The sequence below is a fragment of the Phalangium opilio genome, unplaced genomic scaffold, assembly GCF_054372755.1.
Source record: "Phalangium opilio isolate 3A_F unplaced genomic scaffold, DU_Popi_V2 ptg000011l_1, whole genome shotgun sequence".
In the NCBI taxonomy this organism is placed as follows: Eukaryota; Metazoa; Arthropoda; class Arachnida; order Opiliones; family Phalangiidae; genus Phalangium; species Phalangium opilio.
This window is the reverse complement of record NW_028324147.1, coordinates 4,792,301-4,808,263: the sequence shown is the minus strand read 5'-3', so window position 1 is coordinate 4,808,263 and position 15,963 is coordinate 4,792,301. Positions and strand designations below refer to the sequence as shown.

At 32.2% G+C, this 15,963-nt stretch overlaps 1 protein-coding gene across 2 annotated transcripts in view; it reads right to left on the bottom strand.

Moving 5' to 3' along the window:
• Nep2 (M13 family metallopeptidase neprilysin 2) overlaps positions 1-15,963 on the bottom strand; it is a 38,601-nt gene extending 22,638 nt beyond the window's left edge. Inside the window, exon 1 of one of the 2 annotated variants that reach the window (XM_089858536.1) lies at positions 15,739-15,963. In XM_089858536.1, coding sequence (XP_089714662.1) covers positions 15,739-15,818 — 80 coding nt within the window. In that variant the 5' untranslated portion in view covers positions 15,819-15,963. Of the gene's footprint in view, positions 1-15,194; positions 15,523-15,738 lie in introns of those variants that run through there. The other variant, XM_089858543.1, reaches the window with a different exon arrangement.

Below are 15,963 nucleotides of genomic sequence, written 5' to 3'. Positions count from 1 at the left end.
TTCGTGTTTGTTGATTATTAGTTGTTGAAGTTAAGTTTTACTGATACATTCGTTATTTCGTTTCGTTTTGTTATCGTAAATGGGGTCATGTTTTGAGTCTTGTCTTTGAGAGATTAACGAAGTTTTTTCTTGTTTTTTCTCTACTTTAAGCTTAAAACGGTCAGTTTTTTTGGTCAGTTCGATTAGTGTTATAACTGTTTTTATTAAGCAGGTTTAATACATAAAAGGAAATTGGGGTTTTTAGCATAAATTGTTTGTTTATACCCGGAAATGGTACTGTAAATACCTGCAAATGCGATGTCTGTGTAAACATTTTTTTCTTTCAGGAATTAACGTTTTTATAACCGTAATTAATTGATTATTTAATTAATTAATGTAACTAGACCGGAATTATGTTTAATTTTAATATATTTTTTTAATTTATACATGGTTTGCAGGCTAGGAGGATTGATAATATTTACAACTGGAGGCGAGGTGCTGACTGGACTTTGTTAGCCAAGTTGTTTGGCCTCCTGCAGTGTAAATTGTATCATTTCTCCTACTTTGAAAACAATGTATTAATTGAAATGGGAATGCATACAGTTATTAGAAATTATTTTGGCACCCATATGAATTCCATGTTAATTTCTATGCGGGTTTTGTGGGCCGGACTTACTATACTATGCGTCACGCCTCCATCATAATTTTGATGGTGTTTTTTTCTAATTGATTTTTATTGGCTGGTAGCAACGCGAGGTCAAACGAGAGGGCAAGGTGCAACACAGGCAGCGATATAAATTATTCACGAGGTAATGGTAATTAAAATACCTAGAATTTCTATTATAGGAATCTAAATCGCACTTAATTACACCTTAGACGGTATAAATTACGTAACAAAGTATCTCTCAGGGGTCGCTGTAGACCTAATAGTGATTAATATTACAAACCACGCGATCTTAGTTTAATCATAAGTTTATAAGATATATTCCTTCCATAAGTCTGACACTTCCTATACTTCGTAATGCTACGTAGAGACTTACATCTCGAGCTAGTTCGAAGGGGAACGACAAGTCCTACACTCGGTGGTTAATTAACCTCTCTCACTTCAAAATTACAAGCTCCAGTTTCTAAGTTACCAGTGACAAACTTATAATGGAACATATCTTATGAACTTATGGTTTAATATGTATATGGGGCTTGTTCTTGAATTTTAATTTATTCCGAGGATCTTAATCACCTCCGTAATTCCATAGCCACTCCGCTGAACAAACTTTAGTTAAGCCTAAACCACGTAACAAATAAAAAAGAAAAGAAACCCTAATGAGAGATTAAGGTAGTAAATGAGCTAATCACCTTTAAAAGGTCGTTTATACGACATGTCTACATAAAAGAGAGAACATTGAACCCGTTTTAGTATATTTTTCTTTTTTGGGCGTATTTACTGGGGCTCTTATTAGGCCTACGTTCAGGTTGTTTATTTCTAATGTAACGTGAACGCCTCAATATAGCATTGTCTAATTATGGCTAGACGTACGCGTTTAGTGAGAAAAGCTGAATCTTCAAAATAAAAAAAATTGTATACAGGGTGTTTTTGATGAGTCTGCATGCAGAAATTAAGGGATATTATGTTCTTTGGGAAATCGATTTTGAGTCGAAAATAAGGTAACTTCTATCTCCATTTTGTTTACCACAAGGGACACTGTTTTCAAGTTAAGATTGTACATAGTATTTTACGGATGACCCCTTGAATTTAATTAAGAAACTGATTAAAGACATTGATTTCTAATTTAATTAATTAAGGGGTCTTCCCTAAAACACTGACTCAAATCATAACGCGATTTGAAACAGTGTCCCTTGTGGTAAACAAAATGGAATGGATAGAAGTTTCATTTAAATCGACTCAAAATTGATTTCCCAAAGAACACAGTCTCCCTTAATTTATGCCAAACACCCTGTATATATATTTTTCTAGAATATTTTTGAAGGCGTTGACAAATTTTCTTTCTTAAAAGCATTTATTCTCATTGAGAGAAATAGTTCCTAATTAAGCAAATATGGAAATTAAGACCGTTTAGGATTTCAAAAAATGAGGCTAAAAATTAATGTTTTTATTGCTTCTCGTGCTAAAAACTTATTTTCGCCGAAAACAGCTTGAATATTTTTCTTAATTTCATATTCTTCATAAGCCAATAGGTTCGTATATTAAATGGAATTTCCCAATGAATGGTTATTGCAGTTTAAAGAGCAATGTTCTACGAATATCGTCAGAAAGGATAAAGTCCTTGCTGATGATTTAATGACGTTTCGTACATTGCTTCTACATAAATTATTTAAAAGTTTGTTTAAATATTATTTTCTTATTTACTAAATCTTTAGCTTGGTTTATAAATGGCCGCGTTTCCATGGCAACTACACGTACTCAGAGAGTTTCTTTATTGAATGATATTACATTCTTGAAATTAGTGCATTTAAATTTAATTTTGTAATAAATTTAAATTTAATTTCGCTATTAAATTAATTTTACAATTTTAATTTAATTTTGCAATAAATTTTAAGTTAATTTTGCAATAAATTTTAAGTTAATTTTGGAATAAATTTTAAGTTAATTTCGCAATAAATTTTAAGTTAATTTCGCAATAAATTTAAATTTAATTTTTCAATAAATTTAAATTTAATTTTACAATAAATTTAAATTTAATTTTACAATAAATTTAAATTTAATTTTACAATAAATTTAAATTTAATTTTGCAATAAATTTTGATTTAATTATTCTGAAGTTTTACTAAAAATTCGTTGTAGCTTGTTTTATAAATGGCGCTGTTTCCATGGCAACTACACATACTGAGATATCTTTATTATATAATTTCAATGCACTTAAATTTAATTTTGCAATAATTTTCAATTTTATTTAAAGGTTTAATTCATTGAAGCTTATTTTATAAATGGCGGCGTTTCCATGACAACTAATATACATTGATATGGTGACCCATTTATTAAATCTTTACGAAATTGATAACAATAATAATATTATTATTATTATTGCGGTAAATTTTGCGGAAATTTGAAAACTAATAATAATCATTTATTATCCTTATATAAATATATAAAATAAAATTAATGGCGAGAGAAGGAGAAAGAGAAAGGCCATGATGCCAAGGGCATCCACTTTAAGCCGGGTTTTTGAAGAACCCTTTAAAATCCTTTATGTACTGGAAAAATCCAACTTATTTTTTCTTAATGCGAACCTATTAAACCAGGATTTGGATTTTTTTTATTAATTCGATATGCAAGGTCTATAAAGGGCTTCGTTTTATTATTATTATTTTAATTTCAGTAAGCGGGTTGGACACTATCCCCTTTATATTCAGGCTCATCTTATTTTGAATTTGACCCCAATGGTTAATTGAACTTCAAAATATTTGCAACTAGCTAAGCTATAGCTGAAGTCCAAGTGTTTTCACTTTTCAGGGCCTGGGAACCAAGAAGATTCTGATGTCCATGTAGATGAAGTATAGTAAATAGTCTTTGTTTCTACCATTATGAAATATCTGCAGATACTGTTTTTCAGATTCAATAAAGCTGAAATCCAAGTGTTTTCAGGGCCTGAGAACCAAGAAGATTTTCCTGTCCATGTAGATGAAGTATAGTAAATAGTTTTTGTGTCTATCCTTATGAAATGAAATATCTGCAGATATTGTTTTTCATGTTCAATAAAATTATGCTTAATTGGGGGGGTTATTCATAAAGGTCCAGTGTTAATGTGGTCTAGAAAAGGACATTTTTAAGAGGCTAAGCTTAATGGCTTGGGGTTGTTCGCCTTCACCCCAATTACCTTGAGAAGAACACAACAATAAACAACTTTCAATCAACCTTTACTTACTGGTATCAATCATATGCAATTTTGAAAAATTAAATTCAGAAATTAAAAACCGAATTGTGACTGTGTAGATAAGTAACCAACCCCTCCATTAAGGTTTTACGGGAATTTACCGCGGTACTATAGACCTATTACCGTAATTTTCATATTTAAGATTGCTACGAAGAACTAGATAGAAGATGAATTTTTACTTTTTTTTTAAAAAAATGTTGAAGTTTATTTAAAAATTCGTGATTAATGAAAAAATACTTGAAAGGCGCCCTTCTCGCTTTTACCTTACCCTATCTGCCGAACCGAATTTTAACGTTTTCGAAAAGTCTGAAGATGGTGGTAATTTACTTAAGAGATGGAAAGGGTTAAGATTGCTGTTGACTTTCGTTTAATTTTCTGAAAACCCTGAAGTGTAATCTCTATTTGTTTAATTTCTAATGCTTGGAGAACTTTCACTTATTGTTTCCTCAATAGGATGAAACAACACGAACTTTTAGGCCTACAAATTTATAAAAATAATTAATTTATTTCCAAGGTTTTTTTGTTGTTGTTGCTTTTTTTGCAGTTAAGTGTTTTAATTCACGAGGTTAGTGTGTTAATAATTTAATATTGCTCAATCGTGCACTTAAGATTTGATTTGGAGAAAGGCACGCTTAAATTAATGTAACATACAGGGTGTTTCTGATAAGTCAGACATTAAATTAAACGGGATGTTCTTTGGGAAATCAATTTTGAGTCGAAAATGTAACTTCTTTCTTCTATCTCCATTTTGCTTACCACAAGGGACACTGTTTCAAATCGAGTTATGATTTGATTGGGTGTTTTAGGGGTGACCCCTTAATTAATTAAATTAGAAATCAATATCTTAAATCAGTTTCTTAATTAATTAAATTTAAGGGGCCATCCGTAAAATACTATGTACAATCTTAACTCGATTTGAAACAGTGTCCCTTATGGCAAACAAAATGGAGATAGAAGTTACATTTTTGTCTCAAAATTGATTTCCCAAAGAACACTCCTTTTATTATTCTTTACTCTGTAGGCATTTGATTGAACCTTCTGCTTTGAGGGGGTCGAACATTCAGCACGATACTTTAACAGACATTTTGAATTCGAAAAATAATTGTTTCGCTCAACTTGAAAGACAATTTCGCATTTTAATTATTTACAATTAGCCTAAAATTCACTTTTCTCATAGAATTTCGCGACCCTTGAAATTAATTACATTTTAATAAAATAAGAATTTCACTTAAAAACTTGCGTAACATATTTTATTTATTTATTTTTCTCCTAAAAGTAAAATATCTCTTTGATATCACTTTACATTCCGATATAAATCAAATGGATAAATTATCTCCTTTTACTCGAGTGATATCTTATGTAGTTTACGTTGTTCGGTTTCCCTATGCTGGCTGGGAAAGTCAAGGTCAAGAAAATATCTCGTTTTTGGTGCAGCCATGCGAAAGGCCGGCTTTTTGGTGGGCCGTCCGGTGGTGGTCTACAGACCGTAAAATAAGCTCAGCTTGCGCAATATAATTGCACGCTATACAATTTTTCGAGCACCCGTTTTGTCTTCTCGAAAACTCTCTTCTTTTAAGTTTTTATCCTTCTCGTCTTCTAAAATGGCAAAGGCTTACGATTTATCTTTAACCCTTTCCAGAAATACATAAACAGAAGTAATTCTTATTGTAAATTGGTGCAAGAGATCTTATGTAGATTTTTCTTCACAACTGACACGAATTCTAATAGATTGAAATGAAATTTTGTACATGCATTGGTTCATCATGCGCTAGCTGTCTAGTTATTTATTATTTTATTTTAATTGGCGGCCATGTTGATTGAAAAATGTAAATCCAATAAATAACCCATGCTACCCATCAAGAGAGGGGGGGGGGCAATTCGGAGAGTTTCCCTGGGCCCTTACCTTCTAGGGGGCCCGGATTGTGTACAATCTCTAACTGCCCTACATTTCAACCGTTATTTTCACTGATATTCGTGTTATTTGCATAATTTTGAATATATAATTAATCTATTCTTAACTAAAATTACTTCTTAATTAAAAATGCAAAAAAAACCCAAGATGGTCAAAGGGTTGGGCTCCGCTCATAATAGTAGCCATATCGTACCGTACTTAACAGGTGTACAGAAAATTTGTGTGAATAGCCCCTCGAAGCGCTACCTTTAACTGTTCTAAAATGATTACTTAACTTCAATTTATTTAAATCTGTTATAATTATAAAAATATGAACATCTTTCATCACGTGATCGCCTTCTAAACACGAAGTTTATAATCTTTTTTCTCGTGATGAGAAAAAATGATGTTGCAAAAAACAAATCCGAAATATTGAGAGCGTGGTGCATATGGACGCAACGCGTAACGAATCGCGTTCTTAACTCTTAGCTACCCTCGTTGTTTATAAAAGAAAGGCCATAACAATAGTCGAATTTTCTCTCTGTGTTCTTTATTCTTTCCCTGTTTTATACCCATCACACAAACCATTGTTGTTTATGTACAAGCCTCGATCTGGACGTTTTTATAGAAGGCTTGTCCAGTTTGTAAGCGCCGCTCGAAAGGCCCTTAAAAGAATAATGAAAATCCATCTCGAAGATGATGTTATCCCATCCAAAGATGATGACTCTAGTGAAAAGTGCTCGGGCACCCTTCAGAATTTCACACGAGACTCGTTCTCTATAGCTGCAGAGCTTTTTTTTGGGGGATGCCGAAATTTTCAAATTGGAAGCGAAGCGAGTTACTACCGTCCTTGTACAGGGTGTTTTCCAATAAGAGAGGGGGTTATTATAGGATTGATGTACACGAGTGGGATGGTTCTATGGGAAATCGATTTTGAGTAGTCGAAAATGTTATGTAACTTCGATTATGGAATTTTGGGCTAAGGGTCTACACTGTTTACCAGTTATGAATATTGGGGTGTTTTATGGATGACCCCCTAAAATTCACCGTAAATCATTGAATTCCAAAAATGTCATAGAAATTACATTTTTAACTCAAATTGATTTTCTATAGAACCAATCATAATTTCTGTAGTGTGTCCCAATGGTCAAAATTTCATAGAAGTTACATTTTGGTCTCAAAATTGATTTTTCATTGAACTATTTCACTGTACTTCGGTCCAATAATTACCCCTTTTAAAACACCCTGTATTTAGTAACATAAGAAAGATTTTTTTTTTGATAACAACAAAAAGGGTAGGTCTTTTTCACTAAAGTGGAAAGCTTTTGATCTATTTTGAATTTTATGATAGATGCCTTTGATATAATTATGATGTATTTGTATGTGTAAAGGTTAGTTCGTGAACGTTTTTCTTTCACACGTCTAAAATAGCTCAGCTTTTCAGGTATTTCTGATAGCGTCTTTCTAACTGTGATTTCATTGGTTGTTAGCAACACGAGTTCCTAGGCGAGCGCGAGGTAGATTATTCGCGAGGTGAAATTCATTTTACCATAATTTCATAAGATATGTTGTCCATAAGTTTGTCACTGGTTAAACTGGACCTTGTCATGAAGTGAGGGCACGAACTTGTATAGGTAGTGTCATACTTATGGAAAAGTCATATCTTATAAACTTATGGTTGGCTGTATGCATACATACCTGGTTATTTATAAATATTTTACATATTAAAAAGAATAAAAAATAATAAAAACAAGATGGCCCAAGGGCTGGGCCTTAATAGTAATTTTACACGGCTCACGTGACCCCCCCGTATAGTTGATCTCCAATAAATCGTACAACTAAAAACATTTCTGAAACGCAATCGTGTATCCCCTTAATTTCTAATAACGTCACATTTCAAATAATATTAATGAAACTAAATTGTGCACCCCACTAAAGTATAATTTTTCAAAACCATACGAATCAAATAATGTATCTAAAACCAAATCCTGGATCCCCTAAACCAGAAATCACTATGACCGTAAACCGTCCCCTCTATTTTACGAAACCTAACCTAACCTAACCTAACCATTCAGCATAATCTCTGATGTATCACGCGCATGGTGCCGTTTCTTAAATTTTAACGGAATAAAATTCCGTGTAAAATTAAAAAAGTGCAGTAGTGCACGAAAATTATCATCTTGTTTCCCTTCACTCAAAAAAGCCCGCGAGATTTAAACTACCTTTCTTTCCTCTCTCTCCGAGCGGGATGCCCCCTCTCCCTCTTCCCCCTCTCACTAATATACCAGGCAGGCAGTTCTCTCTCTACGCGGGGCTTCGTATCGCCACCGCGTACGCTAGCGATCTCTCTCTCTCATCGTAAGCGTACGTTTCGGTCCGGCACAGGGACAGGGACAGGGGTTTTGGTGCCGTTTCTTAAATTTTAAACGGAAAAATTCCGTGTAAAATTAAAAAACCGGCTATAGTGTAATAAACACAGATTTAAATCTATCTCAGTATCTCTAGCAACAAGTTGGAAGTATGGCCATTCTTTCGTTATCTATTACCCCGGAAGAAATTAACTTTAAATATCTTAAAGAATAATAAAAAAATAAACCAGAGAAAAGGTGTCTGGCGAGACAAGTCTACGTTCGTTACTTTCATTTCCCAAAAAGGGCCAACCATACTAGTTCCCAACAACTTAACTTAAAGGCTTCAATTGTCCTCGTTAGAGAATATGATATAATAGCCAAAGGGCACGAAGCGGAAGTGAACTACTACCGCTTCAATTAACCTGTTAAAAGGGTGGGGATACTTTAAAAAGCAAAAAACTTAATTCCCGATTAAATATTTAACTGAAAATCATTTCCGAAATCTTACTTCCCCTTAACACTAACTCTAACACTAATCAAGTGTATACAGTAATGAAACCCAGTGTTTATTTCCTATTGGTAGTAAGGCCATTAATGGTATCGAGGTGCTATAGTTGTTTTACTAAGTTGAAATAGGCCCGTTTTTAAGCCTTGGGCGTATTTACTTTTTTAAAACGATTTATGGATGATGCGGAAAGAGAATTTAATAACTTGACTTTAATTTGATTTAAGACTTAGGGGTGAAAAATGATTAATACTATGAACCGGTTAAATTCAACTATAGGTATCGGAGATATTTTGGTTTTGCCATATCAAGGTCATTTAACCCTTTTCTCCCAAATTTTGTTTTTCTTAGACATGATTACCCGGGAATCAAGAAATCAGAGTTTGATGTACCATCCGAATAATGAACTTATACGTGGTGGTTGATAAAGGATTATTGACTCGGAAAGTTCTTGTCCTTTCTCTGATTTTCTTTTTATTTCGACTTAAGGGCAACCGCATTTGAACTAACCAATAGGGTAGGGTGTTGAACTATTGATTTTTTATTTATTTTTAACTGGAGACCAGTAAACAGTCCTGGAATCTTGATTTATTAAGTCAAGATGTACATAGTTTTCAGTCTAGGAGGATTGGTACCATTTACACCAGGAGGGATAGGCTAAGTACTTGATAAGTCTGCAGCATTTGAACCAATAGGGTAGGGTGTTGAACTATTGATTTTTTAATTTTTGTTTTAATTGGATATTAGTAAACAGTCTTGAAATCAATCTTGATATTAAGTGAAGATGTGCATAGTTTTCAGACTAGGGGGATTGGTACCATTTACTCCAGGAGGATAGGCTAAGTAGTTGATAAGTCTGCAGCATTTGAACCAATAGTATAGGGTGTTGAACTATTGATTTTTATTTTTAACTGGAGACCAGTAAACAGTTGCGTAATCAATCTTGATATTAAGTCAAGATGTACATAGTTTTCAGACTAGGAGGATTGGTACCATTTACATAAGGACTTGGTAAGTCTGCACCACTTTGTTCGCCAAGTAGGGTGACCTTCTGGTGTAAATGGTATCAAATCTCCTATAGTCTAAAAACGATGTATACTATAATGATATTGCGAAGGTATACCCCTTGACCTTAATATAGTTGTTAAACGCATGAGTTAAAGGATCAAAAAATAGATTAATGCTGACCGAAATAGCTAGCACATGTGGTATGCTGTTTAGTATAATTTAAGAAACGTGGTGTGAATTTGTACAGATTTTGTGACTTCTATTGTATATCGTAATGAATTCGCATGATTTCGGAAATACATGAGAGCTTGTCATGAAGTGAATGAGGTAGGTCATAGATTCGAGGTAAAGCGACATACGCCTGGTGAGGCGCTGTCAAAGGCTTAGTAATGCAGACTAAATAGGAAGATGGAAATCCTGCAAAATTAACCAAGTGTAATCCATTGTCGCTTGTCGTTCTCGAACGCGTTAGGCTTCCCTTTAAAGCACTGGGAAGTACCCCAATTGGACGAATCCATCGGCTTAGTAGAAATTAAATATCCCTTAATTTTGCAATTAGGTTAATGCTTAATGGACTTCCGGAAAAAAATATAATTAACGAAAGGAATCCATCTTCAAAGACCTTTTTTTTTTCATATATAATTTATTTAAAACCTTTGTTAAAATCAATTAAGATTTTAGTTTAAAAATTCGCATTAAAAAGCAGTATGCCCTGGCCGAGATTGGAATCGAATTTCTCATTTCCTTTAATGAGAAGAGAACCCTTAAATTTGACAACCCCTAACCCTTCCTTGCCCCCTCAACCCTTTTCTCGATCCTGGAAATTATTGATTTCTGTTTAACCATTAAAACTCTCCTCTTTTCCCTTATAACAAGGCGGTTCTGTCCACGTCGATATATGTCCAGTGTATAATTGTAAAACCAGATAGACTACTTCTGCTTTTATTTATAGATATTTGACATTGAAATTTTTCCGCAATTTTTATATAATGTATATTTATTCATTATGCAAGTCAGGTTTGTTATTAGAGATGCGGCATTTAAGGTATTTGTCCTTGGGGGATTTCTACTGACAAGGCAGAAAGATGCCACTGTAGTATTTATTATTAAGAAGTTCTAAGCTAAATATTAAATATTTTTCTCTTCCGTGATTTTTCTTAAGAATTACTTTTATCTTTTTTTTTTGTGAAACTAGCCTAACACGTTTTTCTTTATAGTGAATATTAAGCCGGTTCTATTTTATTTTTTATTTTTTTTTAATCACGATAAATTGTATCTAATTGCTTTTGCGACATCTACGGACGTCTTAAATCTCGTTAATTAGGTATCATTAGAGCCTAAAAATAATTAGCAAGCGCGAAATAAAATATACCCTCCTTCATTTTTAATTTTAATTTTTTTATTTTTAAATTTCTGAAGTATTTGACAATCTTGATTATTTTATTCTTAATTAGCCTTTGCACGTGTATTTTATTTTTTTTATTTATTTAAGTTAACAAGGGTCTGTATTTAGTTCTGTTAAAGGCTGGTTCAAGTTACGCTTAACAATTTAACGAAATATGCCCATGTAGCTGGGTATTTCGAAATAATATAATTTTATCTAAACTAAAATTTAAAAATTTGTAAGGGTAAAACATGTAAGGGTAATTTGTTTAAATTTAGCCACGTGTTTTTTTTATTTTAGTTAAAAAGTTAAAATTTACGCTCTGTAGTTTAAGTTTAACGAAATATATACCCAGCTGAGGTATTTCGAAATAGTAGAATTTTACCTGAATTTGCATTTAATAGAAAAAATAATAAAAAACCTAACTTAGATTTTACCTTACCTTATCGCAGCAAGCGTAATTGGATGGTTTATTTTAAAATTAGAATTGTAAAGTGTAAAAAAAACGTGCGCTGTAGTTTGAAACTCGTTGCTCAATTAACGAAGTTAAATTTTTTTACAGTGTTTACAATTCTACCAACGCTTGTTAAGAGGTTTATTATAAAGTTTCAAAGCTATAGACAATTCCATTTATTTATTAAGTAGTTGTTTAGAAACCAACACACAGGAACGTGAGGCTGCCAGGCGTTAAGAAGCACCGCCAGATGGACTCAGTTCACCCCAGTTCACTACACACGTGGGGGGCTGCTTCTAGTGGGCGGTGCTTTTTGACGCGAGGGGAAATAAGTTCCCAAGAGGGTGACCTAACCCGGCTCTGTGGTGTTGTGTTTGCTTCTCATTTGAATTTAATGGAATAGTCTATAGAACTCACTTGAAATGTAACAAATGCAAAATAAGGTTAGCATTTAAGCGGAACTAACTGGCTTTTCTTTCTTTTCTTTTATTAAAACGAAACGAAAACTAACTTAAGGGAATTAAAATTATCTTAATTTTATTTAGTTTGAATTAAGTGAACCGAAATGAGCCGACGCCGCGCTTATTTTGAATAGAGATTTAATCAAAATTTTATTTTATCAAAAGATAAGCTTAATTCTTACGGTTAATGATGGCGCGTTCTCATTTAATTTTTATTTTTTTAGTTAATTAAATAAATATAAGCGGTCGTAACAAGCGAATCTAAATGGTAAAGGAGAACTCACAGATGATGCAAACTGATAACTTTTAAGAAGGGGTTTCATTTTTATTTGGTATTACGCATCAGAAGTAGAATCCTAATTAGTTGGCAAGGAAAACGCATTTACATGCAAATTATTCTTTTTAATTGGGTAATTATTATTCGTATAAACACGTAGCAGGTGTTCCGATTCATTGATAATTGTACGCTGATTGGTCGACCAAAGAAGTTAGACTTGTGTCGTAAGCATCATAATGGGCACTACGAGGGACTTTTCTTTTATTCATCCTTAATCAATTATTTATTTATTTATTTCTATTTGCTTTTGATACTAATTATGGTATTGTATTAAGCATAATTTTTGCACAATTTATATATACAGGGTGTTACTGATAAGTCTGCATACCATAAATTAAGGGGGATATTCTTTAGGAAATCAATTTTGAGTCGAAAATGTTCTATACTTATATCCATTCCATTTTGTTTACCACAAGGGACACTGTTTCAAATCGAGTTAAGATTGTGCATAGTATTTTACGGATGACCCCCTTAAATTTATTTAAGAAACTGATTTAAGACATTGATTTCTAATTTATTTAAGGGGGTCATCCCTAAAATACTCAAATCAAATCATAACTCTATTTGAAACAGTGTCCCTTGTGGTAAACAAAATGGAGATAAAAGTTACATTTAATATTTAAATCGACTCAAAATTGATTTCCCAAAGAACATCCCCCATAATTTATGCATGCAGACTTATCAAAAACACCCTGTATGTTAGACCTAACTATCTACTTTAAGTTGTAAAAGATTAAACAGATTATTACCATCCTTTATCTATAAAGACATTTCACCTTTTATTTATTTTTAAATTTAAAATATTTTAATTTGTCCCCATTTTTTATTTATCAAGATTCTGGGATTTTTTTTTCTATATTTTATTTGAAAATGAAAGTGCTATTTAAACTTCCTATAATCTGTTAAATTTTTATCTTTTTTTTTTTTTGGCTTTGATTCTTGGTAATTCTCACTTTCCGATCAAATATGGCTCGGCCCGGGCGACAGTATAATTTTTCTCGGGCCCTTAGGGGTCTATAAGGTCTAGGAGGAAATATCTCATATACGCTTCGATGAATTCGAAATTATATTGGAGGCTTGGGAAACAATATTGACCCACCCAACCCCCAATTTACCCCCCCCCCTCTCAACCGAAACACTTCAAAATCATATAAACATAAATTCAACTCAACTCCTGCAGTGTTACAGAAGTAAATACAGCTAATGTAAATTTTGCGGAACTTCAAGCGCGGTTTACATTGTACTGTTTTAAATTGGAAATAAAGGCAATCAATACTCGTGTTAGAGAAACTGCAATTATACAATGACAGGGTTCATACAACTTTTGGAAAACAAATTTCCCTGAGATTTCCAGGTTTTCCCGTATATGGAGTATCCTATGGAGCAAATGTTAACGAAGGAGGGGGGGGGCAAATTTGACTATTACATAATCAAAGGACATCCCCGTGTCTCTAATATAACCATGGTTATTAGCCTCAAAAGTATAGTGTAATGTTAATCCTATGGAGGGGGGTATTTTTATGAACATTTTTGCTTAATTACTCGGCCCCTGTTTGACGCAAATTTCCTCCCTGATTTCCCTAAATTTTACTAAAAATTCGAAATTTCCCTGAGTTTTCCCTGAGGTTTTTGTCAACTATTTATTTCCCTGATTTTTCCCGGTTTTCCAGGTTTGTATGAACACTGCCTGTTCTTTAACAATGTCCTTACAGGTGCATACGTAAATTTATACCTGCCCTATATTAAAAATTTACAAAATAAACTTAAAAAAAATAAAGAATTATTTCATGGTGTTCTAAAAATATTAACCGGTACCGAGAATGCTTAGCACAAACCCAATTTTAATCTCAATTCTATGGTTTTTTTTTTCTTCTGTTTTCTTTATGTCTTGCTTCAAAATTTTAAAGACAGATTTAAGGGTTTGGTTTTATAACGTAATAAAGAACTTTTTTTAATAAATTTTCCCTCGGCTTTCGGAACACTTAAAAATAAAGCTTTTAATTTTTAAATCTTTCGTAATTAAATTACTCTTAATTTGATTTATGAACGTTAATTTTTAGTGGGTTTTCTTTTTATCATTAGAAGTAAAGTTAACTTTAGCCAAAAAAAACCAATTTAATTTTGGTTAAGAACCTAATTCTTTTTTTAAAAAGGGCTATTTTTAATTCTTTAATTTAAAGGGCTTGGGAAACGTCTTAAAAAATGAAGATTACTTAAAAATATTATTACATAACGTTAGCCTTCAAAAAATATTCATCAAAAACATTAAATTTAAAAAAATAAATAAAATAATGTTTCCTCGTGGAAAAATGCAAGGTGAAGTTTTGCTAAACTTTTTCCCCGTTATTGTGGGAATTTATTTTTTTTTCCGATTTTAAAATTAACGCTTCCTTTTATTAAATGGTAGGCATTAAAGTATAGCTTTAAGATTATTTATTAATAGAAGATAATGACCTTTTTAATTGTTGTCGTGGTTTAAACCTAGAAATAATTTTAAATTTCCCATGGATATCCCAAAATAATTAAATAATTTATACTTCTTATTTTTTTAATTTAGGAAATAATTTCTTATTCATTTATAATTTTGACTAAAGGGTATTTTTTGGTGTTAAAAAAGTGTTGCCATAGGCTTTTGGGAGCCATAAGAATGCGTAGCAGTTCAGTTTGAATCAGTTCTAGATTTTAAAATCTATCAACTCTATCAAGTTATAATTATAAAAATTCAAAAAGGTATATTTTCTCTATTTATGTAGTATATTGGCTCACTATGTATAATATGCCCATGACATATCATGTTACTTTAGTAGAGTTATAAAAATAACCAATTTAATTCAAATACGTGCCATTTCGAAATTAAATATTACAAAATATAAAATTCAAATAAAATTTTCTAAAAACATTCTCTTAAAAATTTTATAAAGTTTATAAACTCACCGAAATTTCTCAGTATCGTTATTGGAACTTGTCAAAGTCAGTTGACTTTGGGTGACGTTAACAGGCATATTTAATTATTTAATTAAATTGTCCAGTAGATTGTAGAGTTAATATCAAAATAGTTCAAAAAATATTATTTATTTTTTTTTCTAACAAAATAACTGATGTAAAATTACGACCGATTTCAAACTTTAAAAATTTTATACTTTATAAAAAAAGGAAATTTGTGATTGTTTAAATATAAAGTGATATTTTAAAGAGAAAGGGACTTAATGTATCCAGCATCCGATCCGGTCGAAAGCTGAATACACGTCTGACTGAAACTTGTTGTAGACTTACCGCTTTTGCCTTTTTCTATTTTCTCTTATTTTTTTTTTTTCAAAAGTGAGTGATGCCAATGCAAGCGAGCTTCGGTACGTAGTACTTAAGTTTGGGGGCAAATGTTTTAACAGAAAAACTCGCGCTGTTTTCCTCTCACTCTATAGCCTGGCAAGCGTTTGTTTCGATTGCTTTCCCCTTATTTAGTTGTAGAAAATTATCTTACCTGTTTTCTTCTTCGACTTCATTACGAGCTTTCAACTTTATTCCATCCATGGGAACCATCCCATACATATAGCCGTTCATCTTTTTTACTTATTTAAAAAAAATTATAATAATAATAATAATAACAGCGTCTTGTTTGATTCTTAAGGTTATTTTGAAGGCTTGGATTTTGTTGTTTATTTTCTACTACTACTCGATATTTGTGTCCTCTCTCTCTGTGCGTTCT